The 15,489-nt window shown below is 44.8% G+C and overlaps 2 protein-coding genes across 7 annotated transcripts; one reads left to right on the plus strand and one right to left on the minus strand.

The window, feature by feature from the left end:
- Positions 1 to 7,333: 7,333 nt before the first annotated feature.
- On the minus strand, positions 7,334 to 13,771 carry FAM217B (family with sequence similarity 217 member B). 6 transcript variants are annotated; one of them, XM_065921681.1, is made up of 4 exons: positions 13,672 to 13,771; positions 11,978 to 12,089; positions 11,723 to 11,804; positions 7,334 to 10,099 (listed from the first exon to the last, which is right to left on the minus strand). In XM_065921681.1, the coding sequence occupies exon 4, from the start codon at positions 10,093 to 10,095 to the stop codon at positions 8,944 to 8,946; it is 1,152 nt and encodes a 383-aa protein (XP_065777753.1). In that variant the 5' UTR covers positions 10,096 to 10,099; positions 11,723 to 11,804; positions 11,978 to 12,089; positions 13,672 to 13,771; the 3' UTR covers positions 7,334 to 8,943. The 6 variants fall into 6 exon arrangements, with proteins under 6 accessions (XP_065777753.1, XP_065777749.1, XP_065777754.1 ...); XM_065921677.1 differs by having other exon boundaries at positions 11,723 to 11,808; positions 13,672 to 13,765; XM_065921682.1 differs by having other exon boundaries at positions 13,667 to 13,739.
- A 297-nt stretch (positions 13,772 to 14,068) lies between these two features.
- Positions 14,069 to 15,229, plus strand: PPP1R3D (protein phosphatase 1 regulatory subunit 3D). The gene has a single exon (XM_065921683.1). The coding sequence runs from the start codon at positions 14,203 to 14,205 to the stop codon at positions 15,100 to 15,102; it is 900 nt and encodes a 299-aa protein (XP_065777755.1). The 5' UTR covers positions 14,069 to 14,202; the 3' UTR covers positions 15,103 to 15,229.
- The last annotated feature ends 260 nt before the right edge of the window (positions 15,230 to 15,489 follow it).

Raw genomic sequence — 15,489 nt, forward strand, 5'->3', positions numbered from 1 at the left:
GCAGGACCATCCCAGCCACGTCCTCCTGTGTTGGGGAGCTGCAGAGAAGAGGGGATAAGTCCATTTCTTCACAGTGATGCAAAAAACTTAACTTCTGAAACAGCCTCCAACGAACAAAACAACCCAAGGAAGGGCTGTGCTTAGAGAAATGAGGTGGTTCCTACAAGCCCAGCCCTGCCTTGAGGAATGATCCCCTTTCAACAGCATATAAGATAACAGCGACATGGAGGCTCTGGAGAGAGACCAGAGACACAGCAACTGCGGGTAGCCAAGCTCCTAGAAGAGGACAGACGGACAGAGGATGAACAGACAGGAGCTGGGATCTGGGTACTAAGTTTGTGGGTGTTCCCTGCATGGTTCTTTAAACTTTTCCATATGTTCAAGATTTTTTTTATAATACAGAGTTGGGAGGAAAATCATTAAGTGATTTTGACTCCAGCAGTAACAAATCCAAGTTATTATTGTGTCGTTTTACCCCAACATCAATATTGTACATCCACTTGTAGCCCAGTGTCTAACACAAGTATGAGCCAACACATCTAATGTTTGTTAGATTTCACATCGGAATAAAATAATCCATCATTTGTATTTCTGGATCTATTTTCAGTGACTCAAGTCACTCAGGTTGATCAGAAGTGGTTCCTTACGTTTCAGTATTCCAAGTCCTCCCCCAAGAACTGGTTGGGAAATTTCTTTTGAGAGGTTTTAATTTCGTATCCCTGTTTGTTCAACTAATCGTTGTAGATGAGCAATAGGGGAGGGAAATGCTGCCAAATACAACAGATTGGAGTGTTTTTCACTTTTTGCAAGTATAGTTTAATACTAATAATATTGATGGTGGAGTTACCAAGCTCTGTCTTGAGTTGTTTATGTATGTGGATGTTTCTGTGCTTTGGGGGGAAAGAAGAGGGAGATAGCAAGAAAGATTTGAGGCTGTTTACTTTATCTTCCCACATCAAAATCATCCTCTTGAGGTAAAAATATATACTTTTTTAAAAATTAGAATATGTTTCAATTAAATTTAGTGGATCATTCATTTAATTATTGTGTGTGTGTTAGTCACTTAGTCACTCTTTGTGACGCCATGAACTGCAGCCCACCAGGCTGCTCTGTCCATGGGATTCTCCAGGCAAGAATACTGGAGTGTTGCCATTCCTTTCTCCAGGGGATCTTCCCCACCCAGGGATCAAACCCAGGTCTCCTGCATTACAGGCAGATTATTTACCATCTGAGCCAGCAGGGAAGCCGTCATTTCTTTATTGTAGAAGACCTATTAGCAAAAAGCATTTCATTGCAGTATTGAGAAAATTGGAACAACACAGGAAGAAAGCCAAGTCTTCCTTTCTTTCCCTTTACTTTATTAAGGTGAACGTCTCTAGAGAGATTAGAGGAAAAACTTGGTGACCCTTCCAAAGGCAGTGATGACCCTTCCAGACCTGGCTGGAGTATTGAATGACGTGTGTGGGAAAAAAAAAAATCAGCTGAGGGGAGGGTGAATTCTCCACAACTGAAGTTTAAAAACAGAAGAGTGAAAATAAATAAATAAATAAATAAAAACAGAAGAGTGTGGATGTAAGAAAAACATACTCAAGGTGAACATGTTCTGAAAAACCTCCACTCCTCCATATTCACCTGTGGCCTAGGTAATCAGAGTCATAAACCATTTAGATTTGTGCCCTACTGTATTTTTTATTGCAGTATAATTGATGTGCAATACTAAATGCTTTCCCAGATAACACTAGTGGTGAAGAATCCTGTCAATGCAAGAGATGTAAGAGACTTGGGCTCCATACCTGGGTTGGGAAGATAGCCTGGAGAAGGTAATGGCACTCCACTCCAGTATTCTTGCCTGGAAAATTCCATGGGCAGAAGATCCTGGCGGGCTACAGTTCATATGCTGTACATATATCCTTGTAGCTTATTTGATACATAAGAGTTTGTACCTCTTAATCCTCCAGCCCTATACTGCCCCCTTCCCCACTGGTAAGCACTAGATTCTCTCTGTATCTGTGGGTCCGTTTCTTTTTTTGTTGTTATAGTCACTAGTTGGTTATATTAGATTCCACATATAACTGAAATCATACAGTATTTCTCTTTCTCTGTCTGACTTATTTCACTTAGCACAATGCCCTTCAGGTCCATCCATGTGGTTGCAAAGAGCAAAATTTCCTTCTTTTTTAATGACTGATGAGTGACCTATTCTTGAGGTAAAGAGCCAGCTAGCTGCCTTTAAACCCTCGAGAAAGCAGAGTGAGGCAAGCAGAAGACTTTGTGGCCAGAGCACAAGACGGGACTGGTCCGGAGGGTGGGATGCTGTGAGAACAGCCAATTCAACCTCATAGACTTAAAGTGCTATAAAGGTGAACTTCTCAGACTTTAACCTCCAGAGATCTTAAAATGTAGCCTCTGATTCTGGAGGTCAATGTTTGCCTTTACCCTCATGGGGAAGGAAAGATCATGTTTCCCCTGCCCTTCTAGCGTGTTGGCTGAGATGCCCTGTAATAAAAGACAGATTAACAAGAGAAAAAACCAACAGAAGTTTAGTAACCTGTGTGTCCCCTGTATATGTGGGAGAGACCCAGGAAAAGTGAGGGACTCCCAGAAAAGACCAAACTGCCAGAAATAACATCTCCAGCCAAAGAGGAAAAAGGACGTGTGGATTTTGGGGGAGCAACTGACAGGAAGTTGTCAGGAAAAGCCCAGAAAATGAGATTATAGTTGTTAGGCAGATTTAACTCCGGCCTTAATATGATCAGAGTTGATAAGATGAATAGGAATTTCTGAAATTTCTAGATTTAGCTCATCCTTCTCTTCCAGGTACAGACAGGAAGATATCCTTACAAAAGGAGATTTCCCTTACAAGTTCAAATGTCTTTTACTAAAAGGTAACTCCTCAGTTTTCAGAGCCTCTCCAGTATCTGCTGTTTCTTACAAATAACCAGCCTAGAAAACAATCCTCACGCCAATGAGGCATATTTTGGGATGGCAGATTCTTCCCTCCTTTACCCTTTTACAGTTTTTTTTTTTTTTAAACTGGGCCTGACAGCTACACTGACAAGAGATAGGTCAGCAGAAGAAAAACACCAATTTATTTAATATTAATACATGACACTCTAGACTTCACAAAGAATGAAGACCCAGAGAAATGGCAGCTCTTCCTTGCTCTCATATTAGGTTGAACAAAGTGGAAAAGTGATGAAACTCAGGGGAGATGAGATGATGAGTGTCAGGATACATTTAACAGGAGGCTTCCTGTGTGGTGTTTTGGATCTGTCATGAATCCTCTGTTCCTTATTAATTCCTGACTATTCAGGAATTAAGAGGAGAGGCAAGCCTCTCCCAGGACTGAGGAATGCATGCATTTCCTTTGTTAGTTTTTCCTTATGGTGAAAAGTAACTATTTCCGACCCTCCTTTGATACGGATTGCCTTTTGGCCTTATGGTTTCTATTGCTCCTTGCTTCCTTGGTAAACTTGTCAAGTCTGGTCTCTTGATCTTTATCTGAAGAAGCTACCTTGTATTACGGTGTATATAATCTTACGGAATTCAATAAAGCACCCTTATTCCATCATTGCTTGGGTCCCCGTGTCTTTCTTTCTATCTCTCTTTCTCTTTCTCTCTCTCTCTATTTCTGGCTGATTCCCTGGAACACGAAAGCTGGCTGCGTAACCCAGGGAATATTAGCCCCTCTCCTTCTTTCACTTTCTCATCGTCGACTCTGGACCACTCCGATCCATTAAAGGACCCCAACAGATGAGTATCGTTTGAACAAATAATGTTTGTGTAGAATTCTCTTGGCCTCAACTTCTCATCCCTGATGATAAATATGTTGCTTTCCTCCTGGTATGGGGAACATGTCTTACAGGAATTTCATCTCCTACCTTTAAAGAAAAGAAGGAAGATAGGAGTGTTTTTCTTATATTTGCTGTCTTTCAAATGCCTTTAACTCAAAATCATCTCTATGCCAGAGCGATTTTGGCATACATGGTGTGTTCTGAACTCCTTCAGATTCAGTGGGTCTGAAGTGGGGCTCAGAATATGAGGAACAGGCATAGAATAGTGCTAGCTGAATGGAATCAAAAGTTAAATATGCATCATTAATTTTCTCTAAAATATCCAACAAGCTGGGACAATGATATATATGACTATCCTGTTTTTAAAATTTCAAGTATATTTTCCAGAGTTATCTCAGCTAATCTCTTAAACATCAAATTGCTGAGGACAGAGATGTATGAATTGGATCTTTTGAGTCTCTATGAAGATTTTTATAAAACGCATGATTTATGTCCCTTCATTGAGCATTGTTCTATAAACAGTGTTTTATGATGTCAAAGTAATGATGCAAGGAGGCTTTTGGACTGAGGTGGTTTTTACCCTTTCCTTGCCTACCAAATGGAACCAAACCCTTAGTGGAGTATTTCCTGTAAATGCCTCAAGAGTAAGAAAAACAACCCAAACACAAACAGCCAGTCAGGGTTTCCCAAATGGTGCAACCACTTAAGCCACAGCCAATCAAATATTTCCCTTGTTTTGCATCTTCTCCTTGCCTTCAGGTCTTGTCTGGGAAGTGCTCCTAACCTCTAAGCCTTTGGTACTGCCCAATACAAATTGATTTTTGCTCAAATGAGTTCTCAAATCTTTCAGAGAAAAAAAGCTTAAAATGTTCTTGTTTCTGAAATCAAACACTCCTCCTCCCTCCCCATGTCTTCTGGATCACAATAAAAATCTTTCATTTAGAAAGCATCACAGAATCAATTCAATGCTGCCTGAAAAGGATTAGTCGCCACCTTGTGGATAAGAAAATTGCCACATCCAAAAATAATCTACCATTTTATGTACAAACTAATGATGTGAAACCTCCAGCATGGTTCATTTTCAAACTATCAAACAGTTATTTGTAAGCCCCCTGTTAAAAATGAGACAGCGAGCCCCAGATGAGTCGCTTATGCTAAGCCCTACTTCACCCAACTGAGACTGACCGTTTCGGCTCTCCTGAAAAGGAACGGTAATCAGGAATAGCCTAGTCAGGTAAGTCATCTGCCTGGTTGCCCCTTGCCATCCTGGCCCCTGAAGGAAGGCGACCTTGCCACAACCAATCTGCTCTCTGCTGGTATCACTTTCTTGTCCGGTCCCTTCTGCTTGTAAAGCTTCCGTTTTGTACGGCCCCTCCCTCACAGCTCCTTTCTGTCTGCTAGGTTGGATGCTGTCAATTCATTAATCACAGGATAAAGCCAACAAGATTTAAATTTACTCAGTGAACTTGTTTTTTAACACCCCCAAAATTATTCTTTGTAAACTGCCACTGTTTGGCAGACCCCAAAGAGGACACCTCATTGTCAGAGTGAATTTAGAAAGAGGAACAAAAAGGTTTTCAGAATGTTCACAGCAGTAGCTACTCACAATTGCTACTTCCTAACCTGGGGGCTCCCTCAAAAGACACAGGGCTCGACATTAAAATGCAATTTATTACTAACACATTAATTTTAATGAATTTCCATCTGTGTCCCTAACCACCCTTGTGTATAACAAGAGGAAGAGGGACTCAGCAAAGGTGCAGCCAGAAATCTTCCTCAGATGCGTCCAGTCCTGTTGTCATGTCTGTGGCTCAGAATTATGAAACTAATTGGGACAGAATTTCCCCCTCAGCAGTTTTTTGAACGAATCAGGGAGAATGAAGACAAATTCTGAAATAGAACTGTATAAAAAGCAAATCAAAACCATACCAGAAAAATCCACATAGTGTTTTCCTGATATTCAATTGATCTCAAGGAAGGAAAAAGCCCAGATTCACAAAAACCTGTGTATTGTTTTATTATATATAAAACCAAGCATACAATAATTACATAGCAAATAGCAAACATGCTGAATTTTGAATGGTGCTCCATACATGTTCATGAATAAATAATAAATACTGCTTATTACCTTGAAATACAGTACCACCAAGAGGTTTATATTTTTGTTTTACTACTCTTGTAAATGAGCACAAAGGAAAGAGAAAATATATGATATTTAAACAGGAACGGTAGAAATTCTTCTCTCTGGAAACTAACCAAATAGGCCCAAGAACCACTACAAACCAGTGATACCCTCTCCCCCCATCTTTTTTGTCATAGGTTGCCAACCCCATGCTATCCCAGTTAAGCTACAAACTTTCAGTCAGTTTATAGTCATTAAATAGTCCCAACCTAAACAATTGTAGCTAATATTGATATATTTTTGTAGTTCCCTTCTGTAGTTTTTACAACTTTTCCCCCTGATTCCGAGCTTGAAACAGTTCTTAGCACTTTTTCTAAACTTTGGGGTTGTTTCTTTTTTTGCTACCATTTTATTGGTTGCTTTAATTGATTTAAATGCAACATTTATGTAAACAACTGCACAGAAATGACAGGCACTTCTTAGGAATACAGTGACTCATGTCACAAGATTCCATGACTTCGATCTGATGGACTGAATGAGTTCATGACTCAACTCTGTAATGTGGTCTGCTCAAGTGGCAAGATTTTTATCTGCAGTATTTAGTGCATTAAGATATGCGCATCAGAAATCATAGAAGTGTGTTTCTGCTCTGGAATGAACCTATATTCATTAGGAGCTGTGATCCAATCACAATAATGTCTCTTAAAATTACCAACCAGAGGCCAAAAACTAAACAAGCAAAGTCACTTTTTCAGGCTTTTCAAACTGTCCTAACATGTGGTATTATAACTATGCTTCCGAATTAAGCAACCAAGTCAAAGAGCAAGGAACAAATGTAACATCCGAGATATTACCTCAACATTTCTTAATCAGCTCAGACATACACGAGGCCAGGAAACGTAAACCATGTCACTGTCCAGATCTCCTGCACAGGTATGTTACTGCGAGAGGCAGCAGCTCAGCATAAACCCTGGGTTTTTATCAGGATTAATATCAGGATCATATATGTGTATATAACATGCTTACAGAGATTTATTGGCCCTGCAACTTCATACAGAGCTGCATGAACACCTAGCAGAAAAAGAAATCATGAGTGGGGTGTAGACAGGACTTGCCTATCAGTGATCACAGAAGCAGGGCCGTCAAAGGACATGTAGGGGAATGCTTAGGAACCACAGGAAGGAACAGTTATGAATAACAATATGTTTTAAAAATACCATACTTACACTGAGTACAAAAGTTACAGTATAATTGTAAACCATGGAAGTGATGCTGGGCAGATATATATCTTTTGTTCATTTATAAAAAGGCCTAAGATCTTACCATAACCAGTGCTTTCTCTAGTAGGGCAGTGTGAAGAAGAAAGACTATAAGAGTGAATCTGGAAATAGAGTCTGAAAAGAAAAGGACTACCATAAACATTTTTGTTGTTTAATATTATTAAGATCAGATTTTCATATGGCATCTTAATATTCAATTTTGACCTATTATTTTTTAATTATGTATAAATGCATCTTGTCTTTATGTTAACTTAAACAGTGACTTGGATGACACTGAATTGCTGGGTAAAAAGTCTGCCAGTTGGTAAATATTTTCAAATGAAATGTGCCAAGTTTTTCATTTGCCCCAAAGATGAAAAAACAGAGACATATATATAAAGAAAAATAGAAGAATCGTTTGAAGGAATAAAATCAGCTATAGTCATTAAAACATACTGTACATCAAGAATTGTCAACCAAAGGTTTTAAAGATTTTTACAATAATATCAAAAGCAATCACTTCACACAACCATAGGGACAAGTAGATGTGACTTAAGTTCAGTTCAGTTGCTCAGTCATGTCCAACTGCAACCCCATGGACTGCAGCATGCCAGGCTTCCCTGTCCATCACCAACTCCCGGAGCTTGCTCAAACTCATGTCCATCGAGTCAATGATGCCATCCAACCATCTCATTCTCTGTTGTCCCCTTCTCCTCCTGCCTTCTATCTTTGTGACTTAACAGCAGTAACATAAGAAGCATTTAGGAGAGTCAGGAAGCCACAGGGCCATGTAAGGATGTGAAGACATTCATTCAGTAACTTTAGTCATGCTCCCCCCACCCCCAACAAAGTCCTGCTCTTGCAAATGAAGACAGATCATCATTTTAACGACAGAAGAGGGCCCAGGTCCCAAATCAGGAATGTAATAACGGTTCCACTCAAAGTGGTTCCGTGTCTATCTGTCTGATTATAGGCCCTGCATTTGCAAACTCTAAAAAGCAGTTTACCTGTGGCACCTCTTCAGAGACACCAGCCGCCAGGAATTCTAGGTGTCAACATTTCATTCTTCCTCCCACCACATGCCAACAACCATGCTTAGACCCACCAACCTCCACTGGGATGAAGTCTGCATGCTGACAGAATACAAAAAATTGACTTCACACCACCTCTAAAAGGCCTTCTTAAAAAAAAAAACAACAAACCCATGTTAGGGAAAGTCCATGAAAGCCCTAGATTCCACTGTCTCTTAAGACCAGGAAACTTAGTGATAAATGACTTTGCTCAAAATAGATGCTGTTGAGGAAGGGCCCAAGCTTCCCCTGGGGTGAAACAGCCAGAACTTCTGTTTGAATCCTTTAGGGCCAGGGTGCAGAGAGCCCTGTCTCAGACACTCAGGATTCTCTACTGTCTGAAGCCATACCCACTAGCTCACATGTGCTGTATCTAGCCTGGCTGAGATTTCAGAAGTGGAATTCACTCAAGTCCCGCTAGAGAGCAGTGGTTTTCTTTCTTTCTGTGGCACAGACTTTGGCTGATGTTTACCTCAAGTTTGCCTACAACTGTCAACACAAAGTATGATTACCTAAAGATTTCCTTCTTTGAAAACAACCCTGTGTGGCCGGGGTGGAGGTGAGGGTGGGTGGACTAAAGAACTGTCCACCCCTTCAAGCTCAGTAAACCCAAAGTCTCTTACAATTCACTGGTGGGGAACTTTTGGAAGAGCTTTAATACTGAGTCATCTGCAGGTCCTTGCAGCTCATCATCTCAGTTATTTCTTGAATTTGTACGTGTTTTGCTTTCCTCCATTCGTTTTGAGCTTTTTCTCGCTGGATATCGTGGCATGAGCACAGTTACTCACATTTCCCTTCTTCTTAAGACCTGTGTGTGCTGGTGCTTGGGCGGCCCTGCAGCTGTCTGAGGGATCCAGGATCATGGCTGGCGGTTGGGATGCACGGAGGTTCCCATTGCTCTCGATTTTGGGGCCACCGTCCCCGCAGGATAAGTCCCAGGGCTGCAGCCTGGAGTTCTTGTTAAATTTCTTTTTCTTCTTCTCTGTCTGCACCTCCAGGGTTTGCTTCTGAGAACATAATCGGCTACTGCTCAGCACATCAAGGGGCCTGGGGGAAGCCTCACCAGTGTAACAGAATGGATAGACTTCCTCACAGAGCGTGTCTTTCTTTCGTGAAGGGCCTGACTTCGGAGGCCCTTTCTGCTGAGGCCTAGACAGAGCGCTAGGCATCAGCTTGCTTCTCCCAGGGCTCTTCAGGGCCCCCGAGGTTCCAGGGGCAGTGGGAGGCCTCCCTTTGGCCACCTTGCCTTTCTCACACTGGATGGTCTGGATCTGCAGCCACTCGAGCTGGACAAGCCTGTCTACGTACTTGCCCAGGAGCCCCCCAGCTTTGGGCACGGCCTCTGTCCTGCACTCGGAGTGCAGGAGCATGGCCATGTCCCGCAGGTCCCAGGAGTTGCACGGGGGCGGGAGGAAGTCGGGGTAACAGTATTCAGGCCGGGTGGGGCCCTGCCCCGGGTGCAGATCAAAGTGAACCGGGTCAATCTCTTCTGCTCGAAGGTGAAGATCAGGAGGCGTGAGGGGGGATGGGGAGATGGCAATCCTTTCTGAATCAGAGAGGTCACTGGCACTGTCCTCCTCCTCGGCATCTCCTTTGATGATTTTCATGGACTGAAAGTCCAGAAACAGCTTGTTCCCTGAGGGACCCCGATACCTGGGGCTGAGGGGACTCCTTTTGAGGTTTCCTTCTGGGGAAATGCTTTCCTTCAGCTTATCGTCAGTTGGCTGGGGGACACCTCCTCTGAGACTGCTTTTCAGCTGGGAAGATATGTGGGGGACTTGGGGTTTACTCTGTCTTTTTCTGGAATTCTTGGGATGTTGTACTTTATTCCGAGATGGGCCTGCATTCATATTGCTGCGAGAAATAAAATTGCAATTCTTAGTCCATGTGACACAAACTGGCCTTCTAATGATTTAAGAAAGTAATCAAAAGAAGGCTCTAGTTGTACGTTTCAGCTATGACAACGGGTTAGAGAAGGTGAGGCCTCTAAACTCTCAAGTTACAGGACAGTTTTCCACTTGGTAATTCTATTTAAGAAATAATATTAATATAAAGCAGGTGCCAGAAGTAAATGCATAGATTCATTTTGCAGCAAATATTAGCTTTTAAGAAAAACACTAACATTTCATAAAGTACTTATATTATCATCTTAAACCCATTGTGTGTACTTTGAAAAATATCTCTTGCAGAACACTCAGTCTGTTGTTAATGATGAGCACTGTTTAACAACACAAACAAGTAAAATCCACACCTTTCTTTTATATACCTATTTTAAATTAAACATAAACAGGATGTAAAAGACACATTTTACAGAACTTAATTGCTTGGTTGGTGGTAACTCTGAGTCAGCAAATATCCTAAGGAAAACTGTAGCATATACAACCTACACCTTAAGCCAAAAGCTTATCAAAGCGTCAGAGTATCTTCAAATAGAAAACACACTAGGGAAAACAGTGTTTAGAGGGATAGGAATAAAATCACACAATGCCTGATAACACAATATGAATTTTTAAAAAGGTTTAAATGCTACTTTTTTTCTTTAAAATTTTATCACTTTTAAAAATTGAAGTATAGTTGATTTTCAATGTTGTGTTAGTTTTTGGTGCACAACAAGGTGATTCAGTTATATATATATGTATATATATATACCTTCTTTTTTTAAAATATTCTTTTCCACTATGGTTTATCTTGGGATATTTTTGAAGACAGCTCCCCATGCTCTGCAGTAGGGCCTCGTTAATACTGCCCTTTGAACAGTGGGGAGGCAGATATGAATACTGTACACATTACTAGCATGGCAACTGATTCCTCTAATTTATTTCTGAGGCAGCATCTCATACCAGAGGTGAAAATATTTTCTTTTCAACTTATTTACCAAGAACAATGCACTTTACCAAGATGAATAGCACTTCTCAGCAACATCAGTCTGGTGTGGTTAAAAAAAAAAAAAATGGATGGTAAGCATGCTTTGTAGAAACCTCAGAGGTTCACTTGCTGGAGGTCTCCACCACAATAAGTGATTACTTGAAAATGTACCACCTCTTGATAAACATGGAGGAGGTTAAATAATTGCCAGCAGCATGACATGTGCTCAATAAATGTTGAAAAAAATGAAGAAATGGATAAAGTAACTGCCATGATTTAGAACTCATAACCAACATTGTTAAAACTTTCTTTTACCTCTAGCTGTCTATGTGCATCCATAAAAGTTATTACTAGTATCCTTTTTAAGAAAAGGAAAACAAACATAGAACGATGATTACCCAAAATTGTGGATTCTGCTAACAGTGCAAGAATTATGACCTCCTAGAATTTTTACCAACTAGTGATGTTCAAAACCATTTCTGTCAGACAAGAAATATAGTGTATATACTTCTGTCTACAGACATATTTTTCTCCCAACCACACATATCAATCTGAAGAACTGAGATACTGAGCCTTTTGCAAGATAAAGCAATTACATGAAAAACTATTTACCTGCTTTTCTGATAAGATTCATTCACCCTATTCCCTTTCTTGAAAAAGTCACATGGCTGATCATCATTTAGAGTTGGACGGACTGTCTAAAAAGAAAGACATATAGTTAATAAATACCCTAAACACACGAACACACACAAGAAAGAAACATGAAAAACTAGAACAAATCTAAATGAGATTTTACGAACACACACAAGAAAGAAACATGAAAAACTAGAACAAATCTAAATGAGATTTTACTTAAGTTTACATCACCTTTTCTGTAGTGCTCGAAATATTCTTGCTAAATCTGTTGGAAGATGCTGACAGCAGGGGAAGTGACTTCTTTCCTCCTCTAATATTTGGGAAGGATGCCTTACCACCGGAACTAGAAGCAACAGAACAGTGTTGGTAAGTACCAATTGCAAACGCCCTATCATCCTTATCGTGTTGCTTTTCACTTTTTTGTTCTTAAATATTCAAATTGTATAAAAAGTTTGAATGGGGGGATATTGCCTTCTATTTATGGTTTAGTCTATTTTGCTTGTTTTTCACAGCAGGTATTAGATACAAGATCACACTACTATAAATGGATTTCATCTCTCTCCCTATACACACACACATACACATGCATGCACACACCCACAAAATCTCCTTGGAAATAATTTGTTGAGGAAATCTGTGGGACTAATTAAGTTTGGCTGTTACTCCAAAGTTCCCATGTCCATTCATCCATTCCTTCCTTCCACAAAGAGTGTGCCTAGAAAACAGCAGGGTTAGATACCTATCCTGCTCTCACGGAGCTTGAATTCTATTGGAAAGGGCCCCTTTCAGGCCTCCAGCCTTCACTATCACATCAGTCCAAGAAAAATTTATCAGTATAATACATATCACACAGTGTTCTCTCTCTGTGACATTTTGTTGATTGGTACCACCCCAAGCTGCTTCCCCCCTCTTGAGTGGTCTACTAAAAGTGCCCCATTTGAATGTGAATCTTCCTTCTTCCATAAAATCCCCTGCCTCTGAAAAAATGGAAGAGTTGGAATTATACATTTTTATTTCCTTCCTAAAACTCTGGTCTGTTATTTTTCAAAATAAGCATGTATGCCATTTTGATCTGTGTACATATGATGAGAAGGAAAATCACATGCGGGCCCTTATAATGAATGAATGAGACCATAATCAACTGCTCGATTCGTTTCAGATGTAGAAAACGTTCTTCGCCAAATCAATTCATTAGTCTGGTTTTCCTGCTGCCTTGTCCCTTTGGATGGTACAGGAACACTCTAGAACGCTCTAGAAAGTGCACTCCCATCTTCTCCACTTCATTTCACCTGGCAAGCTTTACACCCCGGGCTGTTCTGTTTTCTGGACAAAGTTACTGAGAGAGAAGAGGTGACAGCCTGCGGGGTCCCTAAGGATGCAGAAAGCAAGCTCAGGTTTCCCTGAAGGTTCGGGAACAAAGCTAAAAGTCTGGATTCTGCCTACAAAAATGCGTCCCAAGCGCCAGAGGCTGCTTAAAGGCAGCCTTATCATTTGTCACAGGGTCTTAACCCTCGTTCTCATATCTTCCTCTCCAGTTTGGAGCCTCTGTAGAGACAGCAGTAGCAGCAGTGCCGCCCCCTCCCCACCCCCCAGGGACAGGGACAACGGTCCCCGCGGCAAAGCATTGTGGGTGACGCGGGGACACGACGCTTCTCCTCTACGCAGCCAGGATCCCACGGTCTGGCCTAGGGTCCGTGTTGCAGCGCAAACGTCCAGAGAGCTAGCTACCCTCGAGGCTTAAAATGAGCCGGGGACCTGCTCCTGGGCAGACCGAGTGGTGCGCCCCTCCCCCGCCCGCATTAGCCCAGAAATCCCGGGACCGCAGCGTGCACGCTCCGGGTCCTCCGCGCGAGCAGACGCCGATCTCACACCGATTGGCGCCCCGGCCGGCCGACCGGCCGGACGCAGACAGACACTGACCAGACCTGTTTCGCCGCCGCGGAGGACACGTGACGCGGGGCCGAGCGGGAGGCAGACGGCTGCGCTGGGCTGCGCCGGGCGGCGGGAGTCCGCGCCTGCCGCGTCACGAGGGGCGGGGCGGAGGCTCGCCGGGAAGTTCCTCCAAGTCGCGGCCGGGTGAGTAACGCGCGGCCGGGGTGGGGCCGCTGGGCTGACACCTCCTTCCTCGCACCCGGAGGAAGCCCAAGGCCGCCGCCACCTCGCGCTCCGCTGCGGCCCCGAGGAGCGTCTGCGTGAGCAAACGTTCGTCCTGGAAACCAGCTGGTTTGTTTTTTTTTCCTGCCCAAAGCGGAAAACCCGGGGGAGGACTCGAGGGACCAGGTGGCGGACTGGGGGAGCGCGCAGCCGGCCCACTGCGTCCTCTGCCTGCGGCAGTTCCAGCGGACCCTCCCCAGGGTCGCCGAGCACATCCCGGGACACCGAAGGAGCGGACTCAGGGTCGGGAGGGAGGCCGCCCTTCGGTTCCGCCTCCCCATCGCTCGACGGTCGGCTGGGCCATGTCCAGAGGCCCGGGCTCGGCGGTCCTCCCCGCCACCGTCGGGTTCCGGAAGCCCGCCCCGCGGAGCCTCAGCTGCCTCTCGGACCTGGACGGCGGCGCGGCCCGGGAACCGCGTCCCTGCCGGCCCCCGGGGAGCCCGGGCAGCGCGCCTCCGCCGCCGCCCGCGCCGTCTGGCTGCGACCCCCGCCTGCGGCCCATCATCCTGCGGCGGGCGCGCTCGCTGCCCAGCTCGCCCGAGCGCCGCCAAAAGGGCGCGGGCGCTCCGGGCGCTGCGTGCCGACCCGGCTGCAGCCGGCAGCACCGCGTGCGCTTTGCGGACGCGCTGGGCTTGGAGCTGGCACAGGTCAAGGTGTTCAATGCGGGCGAAGACCCGTCCGTGCCGCTGCACGTGCTGTCGCGGCTCGCCATCAATTCGGACCTGTGCTGCAGCAGCCAGGACCTGGAGTTCACTCTGCAGTGCCTGGTGCCCGACTTCCCGCCGCCCGTCGAGGCTCCGGACTTCGGCGAGCGCCTGGGGCGCCAGCTCGTGTGCCTGGAGCGCGTCACCTGCTCGGACCTGGGCATCAGCGGCACGGTGCGCGTGCGCAACGTGGCCTTCGAGAAGCAGGTGGCGGTGCGCTACACCTTCTCGGACTGGCGCAGCGCGCACGAAGTGGCGGCGCGGTGGCGCGGGCCGGCGGGCTCTGGGGGCTCCGAGGACATCTTCGCCTTCGGCTTCCCGGTGCCGCCCTTCCTGCTGGAGCTCGGCTCCCGCGTGCACTTCGCGCTGCGCTACCGTGTGGCCGGAGCCGAGCACTGGGACAACAACAACGGCCGCGACTACAGTCTCACGTGCCGCAACCACGCACTGCACATGCCGCGCGGGGAGTGTGAGGAGAGCTGGATCCACTTTATTTGAGCTGCTTGGCGGGGCTCGCGCGTCTGGGAGGTGGCCCTGCCTCACACCGCACCCCCAAGCCGGGACTGTCGGACCTCACTTCCCGCAGCTGCAACGTGTGCTCGCTGTGGCCCGCCTATGCTGTCTTTCATTTGAAACGTCTGGGTCACTTGGTCTAAGCCGTGGCCTCCGATCCAGAAGGCCCGGCTGTGTCATGTGCTGGGTGGGGTGCTGGGTGAGTAGATGCACGAGTGAGTTGGCCCTATGAAGGCCCAGACAGGTGGTTTTGAAAAGGCCTGCACCCTTTTCAAAGGCGCTGGGAAAGCCTGTGGCTTTTGCATGTGTCCTGATCGCGTCTCTGTGAATATAGCTCTTCTTTATCATCACTGTGATGTTGAGACCTTTTAC

Source organism: Muntiacus reevesi, chromosome 2 (genome assembly GCF_963930625.1).
Source record: "Muntiacus reevesi chromosome 2, mMunRee1.1, whole genome shotgun sequence".
NCBI classification, from domain to species: domain Eukaryota; kingdom Metazoa; phylum Chordata; class Mammalia; order Artiodactyla; family Cervidae; genus Muntiacus; species Muntiacus reevesi.

What these genes read in the sequence shown, in the direction of transcription:
- FAM217B (XM_065921681.1), bottom strand. Translation starts at nt 10,095, where the DNA reads ATGAATGCAGGCCCATCTCGGAATAAAGTACAACATCCCAAGAATTCC.
- PPP1R3D (XM_065921683.1), top strand. Translation starts at nt 14,203, where the DNA reads ATGTCCAGAGGCCCGGGCTCGGCGGTCCTCCCCGCCACCGTCGGGTTC.